General features: G+C 41.3%; 1 protein-coding gene across 1 annotated transcript in view; it reads right to left on the reverse strand.

Annotated features, from left to right (window-relative positions):
* The window catches only part of STX7 (syntaxin 7), a 39,358-nt gene extending 15,158 nt beyond the window's left edge, over window positions 1-24,200 (reverse strand). The window contains exons 1-2 of the mRNA XM_003404017.4: window positions 23,956-24,200; window positions 14,843-14,997 (exon numbers count right to left, since the gene is read on the reverse strand). Of these exons, the coding sequence (XP_003404065.1) occupies window positions 14,843-14,927 (85 nt within the window). The 5' untranslated portion in view covers window positions 14,928-14,997; window positions 23,956-24,200. The remainder of the gene's footprint in view (window positions 1-14,842; window positions 14,998-23,955) is intronic.
* Window positions 24,201-24,528: the final 328 nt, after the last annotated feature.

A 24,528-nucleotide genomic window follows, 5' to 3' on the forward strand; every position in this document is an offset into this window, starting at 1 on the left:
TTTGAACTGTCGATCTTTTAGCCAGCAGCCAAACGATTAACCACTGTGCCACTAGGGCTCCTTTAAAAATAAAAAGAAAGCACAAAATAGTGGCAAAAACTTCCTAAACAATCTGAAAGACAGCTCCTAATTGTGTTTTTTTTTCTAATGTGCTTTCTATCTCATGCTCTGTCTTGTGACTCGAATAGTGAGCTTATCATTTTTACGGCTAAAAGAACAGAAACACACTGTGGAAAGTGGGAGAGATGGAGAAGGGTCTTCCAAAGAATGACTCTTGAGCTGACCTGGAGTTGAGTCTACTGTTTTACTGTGCTCTTCTTCCCAGCACTAGACTATCTAGAAGCATATCCTGCTTCTGCAGAAGCAATCTCAAATTTAGAACAAATACATTCACTCAAATTTCTCACTGGTTTTCTTGCCAGATATGTCAAAAATAGGTTAACAAAGTGGGAATTTATAGCATTTTAAAGCTATTGTAGATTAATAATGGGTTACGTCTAAAGGCACAGTTCTTAAAATAAATTGACAATGGCAACCAAAACATTAGACAGGAACTTTAGGGGGCAGTGAGTTTATGTTATGGGGGAGGAACAACTTAGAAAAGGAGGGTGAAATTGGTTGCACAACTTGAAGAATGTAATCAATGTCACTAAATTGCATGTATAGAAACTGTTAAGTTAGTGTATGTTTTGCTACATATACTCTCTATAACAACAGGAAAATAAATAAATAAAGGGCAAAACAAGGCACTTGAAAGATGTATGCAAACAATACTTTGGATTTCTAGATGGCCAGAACACTGCAAGCCCTCTCACTCCTGGCAAAGATATTTCGGTCCTGACATTTTATCACAAGGACCTTCTCAGTTTGCCTACTCTGAGGTAGTCTAGAAACAAGGGCTCAGAGGAGGACTTGGCCCCTTGAGAATGGGATTTCTGTCAGCAGCAAACACAGGCAAGGACTTCACAAGGGGTGAAGCCCTGCTCCCTCTAGTTCTGCTATCTTGGCAACCTTGGCCATTTCCTTAGGAACCTTCCTTCCTGTCATCTGTTAGATGCCCCCATAATTCTCCTTCTGTTCCAAAAGCACTTGAGTATTAGCCCATGGCATGAGGTTCACCACCATTTTACACGACCAAAAACCCCAAAAGCTCACTGCTGTCAAGTCAATTCCAACTCAGTGATTCTCAAATCTTAACCTCAATCAGTCCTGATTTCTGATCAGCTCTAACTGGCAAGACATCACTACTTAGATGTTCTTAAAACACTGAAAATGGACTTCTGCTTCCTATGGGAACATGGCAGACGCTTGTTTCTGAGTCTTCCCTCCTCACACCATATAAAAAAACAAAAAGAACTCATAAAAATTACATTTTCAGAGAAACTAAGAGAAAAATGTTCTAAAAAATGGTCCATGTGGCCAAAAGCAACAGAAAAGAGCTGAATACTGGGGGTTGCAGAGAGGTATAGCGTAGGAAAAGCTCCAAAGTCACCAGCATACAGTCACTACCAGAAGCAGAAGCTCCTACTCTGTGTGGGAGCTGCCAGGAGCACAGCTGAGAAGGAACGGGCACTCTCATGAGGGAGGTGGGAAAAGGAGGCTTGGAACATACTCAGGGCTTGTGGGCAGCTAACCTTTGGAAGTATCACCTTTCTCTAAAAGGAGAGGGACCCCTTGGAAAGAGGTCGTTGTGCACCTTGGGGTCAATGAAGCAATGGGTGACATCAGGACTGGGAGGGGGAGGCCTGCCTACACCAAGCTAGAGGAGGTCTGAATGCACAGAAGGCCAGTTTTATTGAAACTACTAGAGGAGAGAAAGGAGCCTTCAAGTCAGAAGCTACACATGTCCCTCTCCTTGCACAGAAATCTCCTGCTAGGAAAATCAAACTCCTTCCAATGAATAACAAAAAAAGAATATAGCAACCACACCAGAAAGTGTAAGAAAAACATGGACAAGAACAGTAAAGCTCCCTACAAAGAAAATGTGACAGGCAAAAAAAAAAAAAAATCTTGCCACATAGCAGATAAAGTGCAACTGATAACCCAAAATATTAACACAAATTTTAAGAACTCAATGAAGCAATTACAGTTTTAAGGGAAGATCACAGAGTAGACACAAAAAAAGCTCATGAATAGGATGACGAGATAATAGGCATTGAGGAGTAAAAACTGGAGAAACTCAGGGAAAAAAAAGAGACAAATTCAGAAATGAAGAGTAAATGACGAGAAGGAAAAGAAAGACTAGACACACACAAAACCAAACAAACAAACAAACAAACCTGTTGCCGTTGAGTCAATTCCAACTCGCAGCAACCCTACAGGACAGAGCAGAACTCCCCATAGGGTTTCCAAGGAGCGGCTGATGGATTAGAACTTCTGACCTTTTGGTTAGCAGCCAAGCTCTTAACCACTGTGCCACCAGGGCTCCACCCTTTTGCTTAGCAGCCATAGCTCTTAACCACTGCACCACGAGGCAGCATCACATCCCGTTATTAATATTGACTATAGTTTTTGTCATTTTCGATCCCCTGGGCACTCTCCCTCAACTTTTGATAGTTTTAGCTCCTGGCTCACTGTTACTTGTTTAACGCTACTACTAAAAAAAACTACCCTTTCTTAATTCTCAGTAATTCCAATATACATGTTGATAATCCTTCCACCGTCTCAGCCACAATTCTCTGAACGATTCTCCTCCAATGATCTTGCTCTCCGTCTACCTCAACCACTCACTCAAAGATCATATAAAATTTTTTCTCATTATCAAAAACTGTAACTTTCATAATTAGTTTCAAATATATCACTTACAAATCACCACCTCGTGTATGTCCAGCTCACTCCCACTTGACACCTTGACTTCACCAATCCTCCAACCCATCAGGCCCTACAATCCATTGGTCCTACCACTTTGCCACTTTCTCTTAGCCCCTGATGTCTTCACCTGTCTCCTGATCTGACTTACCTCCACAGTGAGTCACCAAATCACTCCCTTGCATAAATCCTGAAGTCCATCTTGCTTCATCTTAACCACCTGGCAGATCTAAATCTCTGACTGAGCCCAACGCTATGCCTTCTCTGGACCTGAAATGCCACTCCTCTGCTCAAAACTCTTGTAAAGCCTAAATCCTTACAATCGCCCACAAGGCCCTACCCAATCTGGCCTGGCTCATACCCTCTGTGCTCTGGGCATCTTGGCCACCTCTTCATCCTCTAATGCACAGGCATGCTGCCACCAGAGGGCCCCTGGCCTTGCTCTTCTCCTGTCGAAACATTCTTTCTCCAGATACTGCAGGACTCATTCCCTTACTTCTTCGAAAGATTCGCTCAACTATCACCACTGCAGTAAGGACTATCCCGACTCCCCCGTACTCTATTTATAAATGCAATGCCCTCTCCAGCATATTGGATCCCTGTCAAGATGTTCTGTTCCTGTTATTGCTTTTTATAACATTTAATATCTCCTTACAAACTATATAATTCACTTGTTTATTTTATGCCTGCTTTCCCTCACTAAGGGTTAGCTGTACATCTTTTTGTTTATTTTCTTCATTGATACATCTCCAGCAACTAGACACACATAATAGGTGTTTAATAAATACTTGTGGAATGAACGAACAGAAATGGACAAGTAATACCCTGGTATAAGACATGATCTAAATGTATAGTGTTATGTGAATTAGACTGCCCTAGGCTCAAATACCAGCCTTGCCACTTACCAAGATTATTAACTTGAGCAAATGACTTAACCTCTCCCAACCTCAACTTTTTCAGCATTGGAGGGAATATCAAATAACCATATACAAAATGGATATAAAATGCCTAATACAAGGCACAGAGTAAATAGTCAATAAAAGATGGGCTAAGAATACTAATTTACATACCTTCCAGAAAGACAATACACCTACTCCTCATTTATCAACTATCTCCTTATCCAACATTTTGCATTTATGACAAAAATAAAAATCCAGGATACCAGAAGGAGGAATGGCATCACCCCCAGGGCATTTAACCCCGGTCTGAAACCTGCAGGGCTCCTGATGCTCCAGTTCTCACCTCCCCTCTCTCATCCTGGCTCTCACCCAGGTGCCCCACCCTCCACTTCTGGCACACCCCACCCTCCGCGCTGTACTCACCTCGCACACAGGCACTGGGTGCTGGGAGCAGGGCATGGGCGGCAGGTGGTTTCTTGCCTTGGTGGAGCTGCCACCTGGCCAAGGCAGCAGCAAACTGCCCACTTCCTGCACCCAGCAAGCAGCACCCAGGGACAGGAAATTGTGAGTATCTCGCATAACGCCAATTTTCACATAATGACCTGGTCTTGGAACCTAACCATGTTGATAAGTGAGGAGTGGGTGCACTGAATAAAGCAGGGTGTACAAGCAATACTATACAACTAAAATCACTGAATATACAATTAAAATCACTGAATGCATCTGGGCCACCCTGCCCAGCTCTCCTCCCTGGACATAGCAGCAAGGCAGGTCTCAAATATCCAGGCTTCAGTTGCATTTTTAGGTAAAGGCTCCCAGGGTCCGCAGCAGAAAAATAACAAAAAGTACAAGGCTCAGGGGGATCTAGGCAATGTTTATGGGCATTCTCTTTGATTTCATGTGTGACATAGGCCAAACTATGCCAGCTAAGTAGATGGCCATATTCAGTATCAGCGTGTCACACTGATGATTTCTTCAAACACCAATGACCATGATAACAACACTGTAACAGGAATGAAGACTGGGAAAAATAAATACACCAAGACTTACAGAACATTATACCGTATAATCTTTAAAGTATTCTAAATCAGTTAATAAGTAAATCAATTAGTAACTGCTTTAAGAAAAAAACTAAACAGTATGAAAAGCACAAAAGGCCATTACTCTTTAACAACAAATACAGCTGTATAATTGGTGAAAATCGATGAGGACAGAACTGTCAAAGAGATGAGGGCAGAACTGTCAAACACCATTGTAGGATATCAAAACGAAACAGCTAAACCTAACTGCTGCTGTCTGACTTCCATCAACTAAAACATGTAGAAGGGCACTATCACAGGACAGTTGACCTATATCTTAATAAAAGAGAAGCTGACCTAACCATGACCTGTATCTAAACAAAAGAGAAGCTACTGTGTAATACAATTACTGATCATATTAAATGTATTTAAAATGTATTTAGGATGAAAAAATCTAATAGTAGTTAGAATTTTTAAATGAGTGGAGTGTTGAAACATATATTTAACAAGTTTTATCACACACTCAGTATCACAATACTGAAGGAAGAGGTCCAAGCTGCACTGAAAGCATTGGTGAAAAACAAGGCTCCAGGAATTGATGGAATTCCAATTGAGATGTTTCAACAAATGGATACAGCACTGGAAGTGCTCTCTTGTCTATGCCAAGAAATCTGGAAGACAGCTACCTGGCCAATCGACTGGAAGAGATCCATATTTATGCTGATTCCAAAGAAAGGTGATCCAAAAGAATGTGGAAATTATCGAACGATATCATTAATATCACGCACAAGTAAAATTTTGCTGAAGATCATTTAAAAGCAGCTGTAGCAGTACATCGATAGGAAACTGCTAGAAATTCAAGCCAGATTCAGAAGAAGATGTTGACCAAGGAATATCACTGCTGATGTCAGATGGATCCTGGCTGAAAGCAAAGAATACCAGAAAGATGTTTACCTGTGTTTATTGACTATGCAAAGGCATTTGATTGCGTGGATCCTAACAATTTATGGGTAACATTGTGAAGAATGGGAAATCTAGAACACTTAATTGAGCTCATGTGGAACCTATACATTGATCAAGAGGCAGTTGTTCGAACAGAACAAGGGGAATACTGCATGGTTTAAAGTCAAGAAAAGTGTGCACCAGGGTTGTATCCTTTCACCATATCTATTCAATCTGTATGCTGAGCAAATATCTGAGAAGCTGGACTGTATGGAGAAGAACATAGCATCATGGTTGGAGGAAGACTCGTAATCAGTCTGTGATATGCAGATGACACAACCTTGCTTCCTGAAAGTGAAGAGGACTTGAAGCACTTACTGATGAAGATCAGAGACCACAGCCTGCAGTATGGATTACACCTCTACATATAGAAAACAAAAATCCTCAAAACTGGGCCGATAAGCAGCATCGTGATAAATGGAGAAAAGATTGAAGTTATCAAGGATTTCATTTCACTTGGATCCACAATCAACACCCATGGAAGCAGCAGTCAGGAAATCAAATGATGCATTGCCCTGGCAAATTTAAAGTAGTTTAAAAGCAAAGATGTCACTTTGAGGACTAAGGTGCACCTGATCCAAGCTATGGTGTTTTCTATCACCTCATATGCATGTGAAAGCTGGACAACGAATAAGGAAGATGGAAGAACTGATGCCTTTGAATTATGGTACTGGCAAAATACTGAATATACCACAGACTGCCAAAAGAGAGGAGTAGAGCCAAAATGCACATCAGTCACAAGGATGTCGAGACTTCGTCTCACATACTTTGGACATGTTGTCAAGAGGTACCAGTTCCTGGAGAAGGACATCAAGCTTGGTAAAGTAGACAGTCAGCGAAAAAGAGGAAGACCTTCGATGAAGTGGAATGACACAGTGGCTGCAACAATGGGCTCAAGCATAACAATTGTGAGGATGGTGCAGGACAAGGCGGTGTTTCATTCTGTTGTACATAGGGTCGCTATGAGTTGGAACAGTCTCGACAGCACCTAACAACAACATCACACTTTATTTGATCTATATTGAACTCAAAAGGGTTCATTTATGTAAGCAACATCAACGGTAAGTACCCCAACTTTGAAACATACAACCTTAGGTGGAAGTCATTCTGTCAATACCTTAGGCATAAAGAAAATCACAATTAAAAAAAAAAAAAGCTAAGTTTTTCAACTTCTTTTCCTCTATAAAACTCTTGCCATCTACCAACAGCCTATCTGTCTTAGTTATCTAGTGCTGCTGTAACAGAAATACCACCTGCAGATGGTTTTAACAGAGAAATTTATTCTCTCACAGTTTGGGAGGCTAGAAGTCCAAATTGAGAGCACCAGCTCTAAGGCAAGGCTTTCTCTCTGTTCTGGGGGAAGGTCCTTGTCATCAATCTTCCCCTGGTCAAGGAGTTTCTCAGCGCAGGGACCCTGGGTCCAAAGGATGCACTTGCCCCTGCTCTTCTCTCTTGGTGGCATGAGGTCTCCGTGTCTCTGCTTGCTTCTCTCTTTTATATCTCAAAAGAGATTGACTCAAAATACAACCTAATCTTGTAGATTGAGTCCTGCCTCATTAATATAACTGCCTTTAATCCTGCCTCATTAACATCACAGATGTGGTAGGATTTACAACACAATGGAAAATCATATCAGATGACAAAATGAGGGACATCACACAATACTGGGAATTATGGCTTAGTCAGGTTGACATACATTTTTGGCAAACACATTCAATCCATAACACTACTCCAAGGAAAAAAAGAAATGTTCTAATTTCTGGGCAAATACCAAAACCCAAACCCAAACCACTGCCATCAAGTTGATTCCAACTTATAGCCACCCTATAGGACAGGGTAGAACTGCCCCATAGAGTTTCTCCAAAGAGCGTCTGTTAGATTCGAACTGCTGACCTTTTAGTTAGCAGCCGTTAGTACCTAACCACTACGCCCCAATGGCTTCCTTAGGCAAATATGTAGTTCCAACAAACTCATTAGTTTCTCAAGACTGGTGCCCTAAATTTTTTTAAAGAAAAACTTTCCCTGGCACCAAAAAAAGAGAAGTCATCGGTATTAGCTTCCCTTTTGTGCAGTGATGTGTTAAAACACAAAAACAAATGTCCTCTTCACCAGACTCTAATTAAAAGAACTGTATTCAGTCTCAAAAGTAACAAAATGACTCATATTTTACACAGAGCTTTTAATTTATCTCAGAGTCCTAACAACTTTATGGGGATGAGAACCATACACTGAACCTTTTTATTAACAAATAAAGTATGAGCACAGCCTGGAAAGCTAATTACCATCAATAATATTTTTTTCAATTCTAAGAAAGTCTGTGATGGATGAATAGCTTTTAATCTGTAGGAAACATGCAATAAAAAATCAGACCATGAAGATTCAACATAAATTTTTTTTTGCCACTTCTTAACCTTTATAACACAAGCTTCAGTTCATACTTTATGCCTCCCTAGAAAAGTCCTAAGGAGCCCTGGTGGCACAGTGGTTAAGCGCTTGGCTGCTAACCAAAAGGTTGGCAGTTTAAACCTACCAGCAGCTCTGCAGGAGAAAGATGTGGCAGTCTGTTCCTGTAAAAGTTACAGCCTTGGAAACCCTATGGGGCAGCTCTACTCTGTCCTATAGGGTGGCTATGAGTCAGAATCAACTCAGTGGCAGTGGGTTTGGTTTAGTGGGTTTTAGAAAAGTCCTGCCTTCCCAAATTTTCTGGAAAACACACACACACACACACACAGAGATATATTATATAACCTTTAGCAGAAAATTTCTGTACCATACATTATGATGAGCAGATTTTATGCCAGGGCTTTGAACCGGTTTTATGCTACCAATGGATCTGCTTTGCTCATTTTCCAGACTAAGGTTTAGCCACTCTCCATCTTCCTCTTTCTGATTTTGCTTTAAAAAAACAACAAAAAAAATCTTACTCATATGCCAGAATTCTCATTTGTACTAGTGGTAAGACTATAATACATACATATGGAAAAATTTGATCTCATGGACTATGTTTCATGGTCAGCTGTTCTCATTTTTATTTATCAATTTCCTTCAACTTATAACTTAGTTAATTCTGACACTTTTTTCATAGCAAATCCGTTGTTGCTCTGTCCCTACAATTCTCCTATCTCCTAATACTTAGAAATAAGCAGACACACATCTTAGTGGAACTCTAGCTGATCTTACGAATGGCTGTTTTATAAGCACACACTATGGGTCTAGATATTGCAATTGGCCTCTTAATAACAAAATAATCCTGATGAAGATCAAAGACTACAGCCTTTGGTATGGGTTATACCTCAACATAAAGAAAACAAAAATCTTCACGACTGGACCAAAAAGCAACATCACGATAAATGGAAAAAATATTGAAGTTACGAAGGATTTCATTTTACTTGGATCCAAAATGAATGCCCATGGAAGAAGCAGTCGAGAAATCAAATAACACATTGCATTGGGCAAATCTGCTGCAAAAGATCTCTTTAAAGTGTTAAAAAAGCAAAGATGTCACTTTGAGGACTAAGATGCGCCTGACCCAGGCCATGGTATTTTCAATTGCCTGATACGCATATTAAAGTAGGACAATGAATAAGGAGGACTGAAGAAAAATTGATGCATTTGAATTATGGTGTTGGGAAAGAATACTGAATATACCATGGACTGCCAGAAGAATGAACAAATCAGTCTTGGAGGAAGTACAGCCAGAATGTTCCTTAAAGAGAGGATGGTGAGGCTTCGTGTCTCATGTCACCTACTTTGAACATGTGATCAGGAGGGACCAGTCCTTGGAGAAGAGCATCATGCTTGGTAAAGTAGGGGGTCAGAGAAAAAGAGGAAGACTCTCAATGAGACGGACTGAAACAGTGGCTACAACAATGGGACTCAAACGCAACAATTGTGAGGATGATGCAGGACTGGGCAGTGTTTGGTTCTGTTGTATGTAGGGTCACTATGATTTGGAACAAACTTGACGGCACCTAACAATAATTTGTACTGACACAAAATTAAAAAAATGCAAAAGTACGGTGAAGAAAAGCACCTATATGTGGTGCAAAGTATCATTTTATTTAATCATATCCAGTATTATTAGCATTACCAGCTGGGGGAAAAAAATGTGAACTGAAATCTCACACTTCTGCCTTTCACTTCCATGTGATTTCTGCAGGTTTACCAGTAACTCGTACTGGATGGTAGGTTAGTTTTTTTTTTTTTTACGGTAAGTTACTCTATCTAAATCTTCATTTCATCTAGACATTGAATCTCAGAGTTGGAAAAAATACACAGTGCTGACTGGTTTCACTTAATTCATAACCCCAAATCTCAAATAAGTACTTAACTGTCAACAACCCTTCTCTCCTTCCCCAGTATATTCAGTCTCTCAGTTATCAAAGCTACAAGTAGTCAACTTTTTTCTCTCTCCATGACTTTCGACAACCCTCCTGCCCATTCTCTATCAGATGACTTGGCCTCATATTTCATTCAAAAAGAGACCCACTCAGACAGGGACTCATCCATCTTTACCCATCACACTTATCACCCAGAGCACACTTGGCCCTGTAGAGAGAAGGAACTGCCCTGTTCCTATCAAAGACAAACCACTTACTTAGTGCTCCATCCCCCAAACCCTCTTTCAAAAACATTTTTTTTTGAATTACACCTTCACTTTTTTGTTTTCTAATTTCTTCCTTTCTTCTGGATCACATCCACTAGAATACAAATGCTATAATATCTCTTTTGTGGTGAAAAAATACAAACCTTTCTTTGACCCTATTTCTACTTCTATGGCAGTGTTTGTTAACTATCTAATATCTACTCTTCCCTCTCTCTCAAACGAAGACAACCCGAATTTTTGTGAGCACGCTGCAGTCCTTTCAGCCTTCTTAGCAGCTAGGTGTAGCCATATTTTTTAATGCCTACAACCTTGGTTCTGGTCAATAACATAAGCAGACGTGAGTAGGCTTCTGGGATGGAAGGAATATATGCTTCTTCCTCCTTATACTTGAAACAGGGATACTGTTTTCAAAGTTATCAGTGATCTCCATTGTGCGAATCTGAGTCTCTGCTTCCCTCTTACTCAGGCTTTCAGTAGCATTAGACAAAGATGGTGCCTTACTTATTCTTGAACCTTTTTTTTTTTGGAAATTCACCATATACTGACTTTTCTTCTCACATCACTGTTCACTCCTTCTCAGACTTTTTGTGCTCCTTTCTCCCTGTCAATCCCAACATCTATATTTTTAATGCCACAGATCTCCTCTCTTAACTCCACTCATTCCTTTGGGATTATTTTAGGCCTGTGGTTTTAAATACCATTTATATTCTGATGACACCCTGAAATCCAAATGTACAAATCCAAACTAGATATCTGACATCTCCGTTTAGTTGTCCAAAAGGCATCTCAAAGCTTACTTGGCCAAAACAAAATTCTTCCCCACTTCTCTTGAACCTTCGTCTTTCCTATCTCAGTACATACTCACCGCCGTCTACCTGGCTGCTCAAAGCAAAACCCGCGGAGCCACCCTTGACTCCTCTCTTCTTCTCCCACCCTGCCTACATGCATCAGCAAGTTCTGTTGGCTCCACCTCAAAAGACATCCATCGCTTGTCTCCGTTTCTGCTGCTGCCAGTTGTGGGCAACACGAGACTGCCATGCTATTCACTGCCTCGCTCCTCTACGAGCAGCCAGGGAAAACAAGAATGACCCCAAATCAGAACAAGGGATATTTTACAGTTGTGCATAGCAGCTCCTTCTTAGGACCATCTGTATTCTAACTGAGCTGCCTTTCCCTCCAAAAATCACTCACAACCCATTTAAATCACCCAGGTAGAGGTGTAACTATTGGGAAGTTAACGATTAGATGACTATACACAGTATGGTCATCTGAAACCATCTAGTATTTCAGCAGTGTGTTCACACATTCCTGTAAAGAAAGTAATCATAAGGAAGTAGACTGAAGAAGGAAACTGATTAGCATACCCAAAGAATGCAAGTAATGCCCAAAGGACCAAACACTCGGAGAAAGCTGACTAGAATCACACATCGTCTCTCGCCTGCATATCCCCTTCCTGCTCCTCGTATTTCCTCAAAGTCTGTTCTCTAAGCAGCAGCCAATGTAGTCTTTTCAAAATGCAAATCTGATTGTCTCTCCCCAGTTTAAAATCTTCCAGTGGATTCTCACTGCCTCTTTGAACCAAATCTCCACAGGGCCCAAAAGTCCCTACGTGAGCCACCTTAGTCTCCACTCTAATCTCATCTCCTGACATTCCTTCTCTCAGGTGCTGTGTTCTACCTATACAGTCTTTTTTCTTTTTCCAATTGTCTGAAGACCCCAAGCTCTGCACAGTTTTAAGATTTTTAATACTAGTCATTCGCCCATCTGAAATGCTCCGTCTCTGTCCCTGTACCTTCTCACCACCATTCTGTTCTCATCCTCATTCAGGAGATCATGTAAACTAAGGCACCTCCCCCAGTAACTCACTCTCACATCACCCCCATTTTTTCTTCACAGGAAATCAAGTTGTTCATTAACTGTGCTTACTGCCTGTTTCTCCTTACTACACTGTAGGCTATATAAAAGCAGGGCCTTATGGATCTGTTTACTGCTATATTCCCAAAGTCTAGAACAGTATGTAGCAAACAGTAGATGCTCAGTAAATTGTTTGTGTGAATGAATCAAGACAGAATCTCAGAATTAAAAGTCACCTAATCAGAACCATTATGCCAATGTTTAAAACTTTTAATAATAGACCTGGAAAGTATCTGACCTTTCTATGCCAGTCACTTTTAGTAACAGGGATCTTTTTCTTCCTAAAGCAGGCAACTCTACCCCCAAACAACTCTGGTTATTCAAAAACCTTTCCTTTTCAAGTTCAAGTCTGATGCCCTGTAGCTTCTATTTATTTGTAGGCAGCTTTATGTCGGCAGCACAACTGGTTAAGCACCTGGCTGCTAACCAAAAGGTTGGTGATTCGAGTCCACCCAGAGGCAACTTGGAAGAAAGGGCCTGGTGATCTACTTCTGAAAAATCAGCTGTTGAAAACCCTACGAAGCACAGTTCTACTCTGACACGTGTCGAGTCACCATGAGTTGGAATCAACTTGACAGCAACTATTTGAAGTCCCTGTCGGAATCGACGCGATGGCAACAGGTTTTTATTTTTGGTGTGGTGCAAACGGTTAATGCACTTGGCTGCTAGCCGAAAGGTTGGAGGTTTGAATATACCCAGGTGCACCTCGGAAGAAAGGCCTGGTGATCTACTTCCAAAAAATCAGCCATTGAAAGTTCTATGGAGCATGGTTCCACTCTGACACACGTGGGGCCACCATGGTTGGAATCGATTTGACAGCAACTGCTTTTATGTTCATGCAGAACACATTTCTTCTGTTTTGCACACGATAGTGATTCAAACATCTACAGGAGGTGATTGTACCTTCTCTTGGCTGAGGAGTCCCAGTCTCTTTAACAGCTCTTCACGTGGGACAGTTATGGGTCTTGTCACTAGCCACCGTTCCATGATTGCCCTGGATCATAATGCAGTCTCACACTCAGCTATCATACTATGCCATGAATATTCAGCTCTGACCCAATTTAACCACTTCTCATCTGATTGGATGAACTGATCCTTTTCTCAGGAAGTGTGTCCTGGTTTAAGTTAAGCCTTACCCCCTTTCAGTTCATATTCATCCACAATCTCCAATCCATAAGTCTTTCATACCACCAAGTGTTTTCTATCTCTATAATCTCAGGACAGTCATTCCAGAGACGTTGCCTCTCCACTCAAGACATCCTCTTCCCTCAATGCCTGACATAGCTCACCTTTGCCAACATAGGATAGTTGCCCTATTTTTTGGAATAAGACCTCTTGGTCTCCTTTCTTGAATAAAGTTCCCGACTTTCTACACATGTAAATTAAAATTATAGGCACCCTTAATTTTCACCCAGGTAGCAGAGCAGATTCACCTGAGGCATACCAGGGACATATCTCCCCAGCAGCAAGGGAATCATAAAAAGTAGAGGTTCTTTGGCTGCTCTCATCAGAACAGATCTGAAGCCACAAGAGCAAGGTGGAGCCAGTGCTGGTGCCCTGGGACAAACTGGAACAATTCGTGATGATATACTATCCCCACAATACCAGTTGTGGGCAACATAAGACTTTCATGCTATTCACTGCCTTGCTACTCTAAGAACAGCCAAAGAAAACAAGAATTACCCCAAATCAGAATACAAGTTATTTTACACAGCTGTGCACAGCAGCTCTTTTTTAGAGTCATCTGTATCCTCACTGAATTACTTTTCCCTCCAAAAATCAATGACATCACATTTAAACCAACCAGGTACAGTAAAAACTGTTGGGAAGTTAATGATTAGATGAATATACATAATACGGTCATTTGAAATCACCCTGTATTTCGGCAGTGTGTTCACACATTCCTGTAAAGAATGTAACCACAAGGAAGTAGGCTGAAGGAGGAAGCTGTATTGACAGTTTCAGGGTTGAGGTAATGCCCAAAGTACCAAATACTGGGAGAAAGCTGATTAGAATAATCCACTCTATGTGACAGCCTGTGATTAGGAACAAAAAAATCCAAATCTGCTACACTGTTTTTTTTTTTTCTTTTTAAATTTTATATATACTAAAAAGAGCAATATTTTCTAACAAAATAAGGAATATTACATTGGGTCATTCTACTGGTATTTTGTCTCTGACAAATGTAGCAAATGTAGTTTGTGGTAAATACAGGTAGTTACTTTTTACAACATCTGGCTCCATAGTTAAAATGTTTCCCCTTAAATTCTTCCCTGCTCCTTAATAACGTATCATGTATTTGTCCTTTACAAAATTAACCAAAATTATATCCAATTAGGCCTTATTTTTAATAAACATATACCCTTTAAGGTCTTGGTAGTGTGTTGCAGTTCTAGAACTATGGAATTTAGTAACAAGTTCTCATTAATCTTATCTAGAGCCAAATGGTTTTACAGCAAATCTACGTATTTATCCTTTTCAATCTTTACTTCATTAATGAGATAATGTACTATGTGCCTGCCCTTAGCACTCTACATGAACCTCCACCAAGTTCAATTCAATTAAGAATCAAGTTAATTTAAAAATCAACTCACAACACTGTGTGATCTTCTGGATGTTGGAAGAGATGCGTTGGGCAAGCTGGACAGGGTCACCACCAATTCCTGGAGTGTAAGACATGGCTTATTTGCTTATTCACTAATTTCATCAGATGATGGTAGGCTCTTGAGATTGTTTTCCAAGCAGTCACCTAAACAATAAAAAGGAAAAGTCAGTCACATAACTATATTTTCAAAGTTATTGGTATATAGTCTATGTTATCAATCTGAGAGGTTCTAAGTATAAACTTCATTAATTTAACAAAAGAATCTAGCAAAGGTATACAACAAACAACAAAATTCTCAGGTCTAGGGGAAAAACCTGGTCTTTTAAGGACAGAGTCATGTTAAATATGTTAAGCAATTAAAATAAGGTTCAAACTGCATACTCCCTTTAAAAACTTCCTTTATCTCTCTAAGGCAGAGTTATGAGGCCCCTTTTGTGTATATCATTTTAATTGTTTATATATTTTCTCCTTAACTAAACTGTAAACAGCTATAAAGTAAGCCTTACATATTGTGTCTTTCTTTTCCCAACATTTAGGACACTTCCTGGCACAGAACAAGCATTTACATATTTGTTCAATGAATACAGGCCTCAGGCTATCCCTAGAAACGTCATTACATGGAATTTAACACACAAAGGAAGAACTCAGGAACATATGACTAATAAAAAAAAAAATAGATCTCTAATTTTAAAGGAAAAAAGGTCAAATTTGAGATAGCAAAGTCAACTATCAAGAAGAGAAAGATGTCCTGTAAAATGCTCATCACACCTTCCCCACAAAGCAGAGAGAACAAACAGCTCTCCTCTTCGGAGACCAGCATCTTAGGATAGGAAGCAAAGTGGGGATCCTGCTAGAGGAAGGAAGTAAAATGAAGTTCTTTTCTTCTTCGATGCATACCCCACCACTCAGGGTTTGGAAAGAAGGTCCAAAAAGGGTGTCCCTGCACACAAGATGGTGCACAGGAAAGAATTTCAACTCCCCCTGCACCCATCTTTCCTCTGAGCATGCACTGGAACGCCACAAAGTAATGGGCAGTTTCCAAGCCAACTCTCTAAGAGCCTGCTACATGCTTAGTGTTAAACTAAGGACTTGGGAGATAAAAATAAACAAAAACAAAGATAAAGAATGTAATTTAGGAGACAGGATAAAGTTAAAATGTAAAACAGCAAAAAAAAAAAAAAAAAACAGTAAAACATTAAGTACTAGCCAAAAATTATCTAGAAAGGATGTATGAAATACACATACCTGTGTATGGCTGGTATGAGAACAATAAAGGCAAAGACATGAAGACTGGAGTAGATAGGCCTAGAACATGTGGAAAGGGCAAATGCAGTTGGGTATTTACCAAAGGAAGTGGAGGTCCCTGGTTAACCCTGGACCAGATGATTCACTGTTGAATCAAGGAGGGGGGAGACAAAACAGAAAGAGAAAGAGCAGAATGACCTAACATTTACTGCACATCTTTGAAGTGATAAGCTTTCCACAGATTATCCTTTAATTTTTACAACCTTTCCCTTAAAGTAGGTAGCATTATCCTTGCTTTAATGATGAGCAAACTGTGGTTCATAAAAATTAATTGGTCCAAGGTAACTCAACTAGCACAAGGTGGAGGTGGGACTCAATCCATTCTGATTCCAAAGCTACTCATGCTTGCTACCACACAAAACCAGTGTCACAGAAAAGGGAGGGCCGTGGTTGTTAGGCTGAGTTAAAATGTTCTAATAAGAAGCTGCTGTAGGTACCTGGTAGAGGAGAAGAGGCCGTAATGAGACACATGTCTTTGTTCTCAAAGCGATAGTGCTGGTGAAAAGTACAACAGGTGAACTGTTGAGACTGGTGGAACAGTGCAGGTTCCGTGCCTTACACTGGTGCATAGTGAAAGCTGCCCGTCCACCGTGGTGGCCCTGGAAGCTTTTAGAGGCTCTTCATTCCTCTGCATTGTTTCATAGGATCAGTTTATCTACTTTGGGCCCATCACCCTCCCTAAATCCAAACAATTTAACAAAAGGGTAAACTCAAACCTCAACTCAGAGAGCTGAACTGCTAGGGGCAGGGGGCAAGAGTAAACTTTGTTTTAAGTAGCCTTGGACTTGGGTCAGCAAGAAACCTGAAGACCTGGGACCCAGACAGAACAAGGTCGCATCTGGGGATTCAATGAGACCAACACCATCCTGATTATCCTCTGAGGCACCAACTGGACCTCTAAGTTCTGCACCTTTTATTTTTTTTAAATAAGAGCTTTATTGAGACATAATTCACATACCAGACAATGCATCCATTTTAAGTGTACAAGTCAATGGTTTTTTAAATATATTTAGAGTTGTGCAATATCATATACAGAGAAACTATTGAAGTTGTCAAGGATTTCATTGTACTTGGATTCACAATCAAAGCCCATGGAAGACGCAGTCGAGAAATCAAATAACACACCGCACTGAGCAAATCTGCTGCAAAAGACCTTTTTAGAGTGTTAAAAAGCAAAGATGTTCCCTAGAGAACTAAGGTGCACCTGACTCAAGCCATGGTATTTTCAACAGCCTCATATGCACGTGAAAGCTGGACAACGAAAAAGGAAGACCAGCCTTTGAATTATGGTGTTGGTGAAGAATACTGAATATACCATGGACTGCCAGAAGAACAAACAAATCTGTCTTAGAAGTAGTACAGCCAGGATACTCCTTAGAAGCGAGGGTGGCAAGACTTCATCTCACGTACTGAGGCACGTTACCAGGCGGGACCAGTCCTTGGAAAAGGAAGTCATGCTTGGCAAAGTAGAGGGTCAGCCAAAGAAAGGAGGGCCCTCAACAAGATGAATGACCCAGCGGCTACAACAATAGGCTCAAAAATAGCAACAATTTTGAGGATGATGCAGGACTAGGCAGAGTCTCGTTCTGTTGTACACAGGGTCGCTATGAGCCGGAACTAACTCAAGGGCGTCTAACAAACACAAGGCAACCATTACCACAATCAGATTAGTGCATTTTCATCACCTCAAAAAGAAACCCTATACCCACTAACAGTCACTCTCCATTTCCCCCAACATACTCTGGCCCTAGGCAACCACTAACACGTCTTTATAGGTTTTCCTATTCTGGAATTTTCATACAAATGGAATTATATAATATGTGGTCTTTGTGACTGGCTTCCTTCTTTTAACATGTTTCCAAGGTCCATCCATGTTACTTTACAGTATGCATCATTACTTCTTTCCTTTTTATTGCCAAATAATACTCCCCTGTACGATTATACCACATTTATCTATTCATCAGTTGATAGACATTTGGGTTAACTGCACTTTTTGGTTATTATGAATAATGCTGCTATAAATATATTCATGTACAAGTGTGTACATGGACATACACAAACGGACATGTTTTCATTTCTCTTGGGTATATACCTAGACAGGGATTGCTGGGTCATACAGTAACTCTAATCTTTTGAGGATATGTCGGACAGTTTTCCAAAGCTGCACCATTTTATATTCCTACCAAAAATATATGAGGGTTCTAATTTCTCCACATCCTTGCCAACACTTGTTATCTATTCATTTATTTTTATTACGTTACCCTAAAAAAAAAAAAAATCCCATTACTGTTGAGTCGATTTTGACTCATAGTGACCCTACAGGACATAGCAGAACCACCCCACAGGGTTTCCAAGGAGTGGCTGGTGGATTTGAACTGCTGACCTTTTAGTTAGCAGCTGTAGTTCTTAACCACTGTGCTACCAGGGCTCAATAGCCATCCTAAGGAATATGAAATGGAATTTTGTTGCGGTTTTGATTTGCCTTTTTTGAATGCTAATAATGCTGAGCATTTTTTCAAGTGCTTACTCGCCATCTGTATGCTTCTCTGGAGAAATGTCTATTCTGATCCTGTGCACATTTTTTAAGTGGGCTGTTTTCTTTACTATGGAGTTGTTTGAGTTCTTTACATATTTTAGATACAAGTCCCTTATCAGACACAGTATTTTCAAATACTTCCTACCATTTTGTGGGCTGTCTTTTAATTTTCTTGATTCTATCCTTTGAAGCAAAAAGGTTTTAATTTTGATGAGGTCCAATTTATCTATCTATATATATTTTTCTTACTTGTGCTTTTGGTGTTATTTAAGATGCCTTTGCCTAGCCCAAGGTCACAAAGATTTACTCCTGTACTTTCTTCTAAGAGTTTTAGCTCTTGCATAAGTCTATGACTCATTTTGAGTTAATGTTTCTGTATGGTTTAAGGTCCATGATTTTAAGTGTATTTTTTTCTCAGCTCATCTATGCAGCTCTGTCCATGGATACCAACAACAAGTTCTTTGGGGATAAAGGCCTGTGAATTATATGGTTTAAAATTTTAATCCATTAAATGGCTGAACCATGGCGCCACCAGGGCTCCTTAAAATAATGGGTAAACAACACGGACAAAGGCAGGGGGTGAGCAGGATGCATTCCTGGGGCAGTGGGAATGGCCCACCAAGATAGATAGCTTACTGGGAGACAGAATGAAAAATAGGTCCCATACTTCTGATATCAGAAAGGCCTCTCTCTGTTCAACAAGTTCAGATCACCCTCCTATTCAGATCTCTCCAGGTCCACAAATGCATTTTGAAATCAAATAAAATTCCTGGTCCTTTTACTAATATCTGCTTACCTAACTGCCTTGTAGAACCAAAGTAACATTTAAAGCTAAAAGGACCACTACTAAGTCAGGATCAATCAACAGAGTTTAGAACCTGGCTTTTTTGTATAACAGAAACACAACAGCTACTTGCATTATCATTCAATACAGCTGTCTATTACCATGCATGTGTTTTAAGACCACATTTAAAATTCACATTATGCTATAGTTGGTGGTGTTAAAGTTTGTTAACTGCAAAGGGAGATAAATGCAATTTTAATGAAGTCTGCTACTTTTAAGCAATTTGAAGGATTATTAAGTAGGTAGCAGGGGAGTCAGGAAGAGTTACATCTCTTCCTTACAGACTACTGCCTTGAATGAGTTTAGCAACTTGAGGGAAATGTTTACATTTCATATAGTGGAAGACATCATGTTTGGCAAAATGAAGGGTCCGAGAAGGTGAGAGAGGCCCTCCCTGAGTTGGACTGACACAGTAGCAGAAATAATGGACTCAAAACATAACAGCAATCATGAAGATGGCACAGGACTGGGCATAGTTTCCTCCTATTATATGTAAGGTCACTACGAGTTGGAGCCGACTGGATGGCTAATAACAAACACAATATACACAAATACATGATGGCTAACTATAAACTGACTTAAAAGTTTATGACCTTTATCTATAGGCTAAATCAATGGCAGTTATACAGATATTTGCTTTCTACATCAGTCTCCAGTGCCTAGCCCAAAGCTGCACTATTCTTACTGAATACTTTTGAAAGCCCATTTAGAATACTTATGAGATGCAATGGATCTCTTTTATATGGCCTTTCTCACCAGTCTTGTAACTCACACCAAATGATTGGGTGAGATTATGTAAAATAAGGTGCTTGTGGCCCACCAAGGGGATTGGACAGCTTGCTAATAATGCAGATAAGCTTCATGGTACCCTTGTGGGGGTGAAGACATGCAAATAAGGCGTATGGAACCCTAACAAAGGAATTGGTCAGTTTTGCCATCCCAGAAGCAGGAAGGGAAGCTACTCCTAGCTACCACCAAGAAAGAGCTAGGAGTGAAGCATGTCCTCTGGACCCGGAATCCCTTTGCTGAGAACCTCCTAGACCCCAGGAGGCAGAGAGAGAGTGAGAGAGAGCTGTGACACCAGAGACAGTGAAAGATGGTGAGAAGCAAGGCACAGAAAGGCGGCAGCAGAGGCACCAGAACCAGGAGACTGACAGGAGATGGTACAGTGAGCTTCCTAGCCCATGGAGCAAGAAAACTGAATGCCTCTGGCAGGACCCTTACTGGCAGAGTAAGGTGCCTCCAGGCACTTGTCAGAGCTAGGGTCACTAACCCACAGAGCCAGAGAGTTAAGCACCTGTGGGCAGAAGCTTACTGGCCGAGTGGAATGCCTCTGGGCACTTACTGGTGGGGTTAAAGAACTCTGTAACATTTGCTTGAGCAGGTCAGAGGCTGGGCTGGCCCAAAGGCAAGGGACCCAGGGTCAAGAGGCCAATGGCCAGGGAGAGGCCTGCCTGTGGGCATGGCTGCGAAGATGTCCTGACTGAAGAACTGTATCCTGAGTCATTCCTAATTCTGATTTGAAACCTGTTACTTCCCAATAAACACCATAATCGTGAGTATTGTCTGTGAGTTCTGTGTAGCCATTGCAACGAATTATCACACCCAGCAGAGAAGTAGAGAGTACCGTGGGAGGGACGGCTGGTGTCAGAATTGGTAAAAAGGCTGGAGAAAGAAAGAATTTTTGACCTTTGCTTCACAGTAATCAGCCATGGGCTGATAATCCTGATTCACCCCCTTGTGAAGTGAGATGATGGGGTCAGACAACAATACTGCTGCCACACCATTTTTACAGTTGGAGCCCTTTTTTTTTTTTTTTTACAACTTACTATTATCACTCAGAATAACAAGTATATAATCATTATCTAGACTTGCATTGTCCCACGAAGTAACCACTAACCATACGTGGCTATGTGAAATTAATTAAAATTATGTTAAATGAGAAATTCAGTTCCTCAGTTGTACTAGCCACCTTTCAAGTGTCCAATAACCACATGTGGCTAGTGGCCACTGAATTGGACAGCATAGGTATAGAACATTTCCATCACTGCAGAAAGTTCTGTTAGTCGGTGCTCATCTAGATACAGCAAAAATTATCTTTCTCTGAAGATATAAAAACACTATAAAGAGAAATAAGGGGAGGGAGGCTCAAAGTGCAATAAACATAGTGAGTCTTCTCATCTGCTTCTAAAGAGCACAAAGAACAAAGGAAATTTTATAACAGAATCTTGCATGTCAAGCACTACCCTCAGTTATTACTGGACATACTGTAGAATCCTTGATTTGCATTAACCATAAACCTTCACGCTCTTTAAATTTATCATAAGCAAAGGGATTGAAATGGTGAGTTTCATGTTCCTAATTGTGAGCACCAGCAAAAAGCACTGGACTTCCTTCCACCCTATGCCATAACATGTAAGTTCCAGGGCTGGGAGAGGGGCTGTCTATTTTGGGGACCGCTCTATCCTCAGTACCTGGCTACAAATTAAGTGCTTAATAAATATTTGTTGAATCAATGAAGAGAAGTATAGGAACACACACTCTGTCTGAGGGTAAATATTACTATTTCTAAGACACTGAATTCCAGTCCCTTCTTGCAGCTCTTGATACATCCCAGGCTCTCTGCTGCCTCCCGCCTTTGCTCAGGGTCATTTCCTGTTCCTAGAGGGCTCTTCCACATGATCTCCATGTGACTGTGACGGAGCTTCTTCTTATCAGTATGGTCTTATGCTAGAGAAACCTTCTCCATCTGACCTGAGTTCACCACCTGTGCCACTCTCTGTCAATCTCTCTCACTGCTTCATAGCATTCACCACTATTTAAAATGATTTAATCAGTATACTGTTTATTATCTAATCCTACCTCTGGAATATAAATATGAAAGACCTTGACTTGTGGTATGCACAGCGCCTGAGGCATAGGAGTTCCACCAACTTCTTTAAGCTCAGCTCCTCTATCACTGAACTATTATACTCTTTGGTTTTAGTTTATAATACCATGGATTACCCTTTCATACACTAAATTGTCAAATTAAATGGAATCACAACAGACTTTACTGAGACTTACAAAGGTATCTTATGATTTACTTTTCGATCACCGGCACTTAGCTGAAGTTTGAGGGTATAACCAAAATTCAAACATTTCCTCTTTATTTTGAATTTATAGGGCTGACTATTATTGGGAGAAGAAGTAAAATGTTTGAAGAAAAAAGATGATGCGGACAATGAGTTAATATGGTATCATATTAACTTCCACAGAAACTTTGAAACTAGAGCATAATTCTTAACTAGTCACAAACAAAGTAGGAGGTAAATTTCTCAAAGTGGCCTGCAAAGCCACCTGTCACAAGACACAGTTTAACACTGTTGTGACCAGTCTCTGCCCAGGTGCAGGTCAGGCTTCCCCAGAGCAGAAGTGTCCATCTCTGTTACTAAACAGCACAATATTTCATAATTATGTGCTTTTCTTCCAGATTTCGTGCAAGTTTTAAATTATATAGACCAAAAAAAAAAAAAGAAAGAAATTATATAGACAGGACACAATAATCTGAAGTAAACAAAAAGTAATGTAAATATATGAGCCAAGCAAATGTAAGAAACCTGAAAGAAAAAATACAGCATTTGACCAGAAAGGCAATGTGCTTTTTTCTTCTTCTTCTTGTATATATGTGTGTGTATGTGTGTGTGTGTGAGAGAGAGAGAGAGAGAAAGGTTTTCAAGAAAGTAAGCTACCTAGAAGACAAGGGGAAAAAAATTTCTGGGATATTTTATGTAGTTTTGAAGGTCTTTAAGTAAACCTGCTAAAGACAAGTATTAAGGTCAAAGAAAGCTGGGGTGTCAACCAATGTCATCAAACCAAATAGCAAACCGAATACGATGAGCTTCTTCAATAAACATACATGGTTTGCTTACTATAGCCACATATTTTTCAGTTCCTCTCTGTTCAGGAAGAGTACTTTAAAGTGTGTTGATTAAATCCCCGAGATAAAAAGAGGAAGAGGCCCAAGCGTTTCCAGGAGGCACAAGTATTGGTCTAGACGGTCCCTGGATGCCGGACCTCTGCCGCGTCGCTCCGCGTCCGCCCCGCCAGTGCGCCTCTGCCAGCGGGACCGGGCGCAGCTGCCCGGATGCAGCGAAGCGCGGCGGGCGCCAGGCCGGCCGGGCCGGCCGGGGCCGCCCCTGCTCTCCCCGCGGCGCCGGCCGAGCACACCAGGAATGTGTGCCGCCCCGGGCCAGGGGGCGTGGGCAGGAGCTGGCGATTTTGGAGCCCGGGCCCAACCCTCGCGATCTGCCGCCGCAGAACGCTGGGCGGCGGCTACCTGACAACGCGCACAAACAAGGAGGCGCGGAAGCCGCAGCAGGGGCACCGCGCCTCCGGGACACCGGGCCAGGGCGTCCCCTCCCCGGGGTCGTCTTACCCAGATCTGCTCTGCTTCCTCCTCCTCCGGACACGGCCACCCACCCTCAGAGCGCTACAATTCTCAGCTGATGGGCGGTGGCGCTGGCAAGTCCAATGCGCATGCCTGCAACTCAGGTCAGGGACGGAGGCGGGGCTCGCTTCTCTCCCATTGGTCCGCGGGGCTGAGTGACAGCGTCCCTCTCCCGCCCCCTCTGGTTAGGAGCTAAGGAATGGCGGGGGTACGAGCAACACTGGCGTGGAGGTGTTTCATTCGGCCTGACTTACTGATGATGAACGCCTTAGCCTGCTTGCAAAAAAGAAGGGGAGGACGTGGAGGGCAGCTGTCTTCTTTATCTGGCGAAGCCAGTCTTCCTGGACACGTGTCTTCACCCCGCCCCATCAGCTCATGCTTATTTCCTAACCGGTAATAGACCCGTATTCACAGCCCCGTGAAGGTGTCGAAACACGTTACACGAACCTAGCGGGAACGATGAAAGAGTAAGTGAAGAGCCACTTCGGTGTGCTCACTTAGTAACCAAGTTTTCATTGTACAGACAAGCCATCCTAAGCATTCTTGAAGGTCAGGCGCAGT

Source organism: Loxodonta africana, chromosome 1, assembly GCF_030014295.1.
Source record: "Loxodonta africana isolate mLoxAfr1 chromosome 1, mLoxAfr1.hap2, whole genome shotgun sequence".
In the NCBI taxonomy this organism is placed as follows: Eukaryota; Metazoa; Chordata; class Mammalia; order Proboscidea; family Elephantidae; genus Loxodonta; species Loxodonta africana.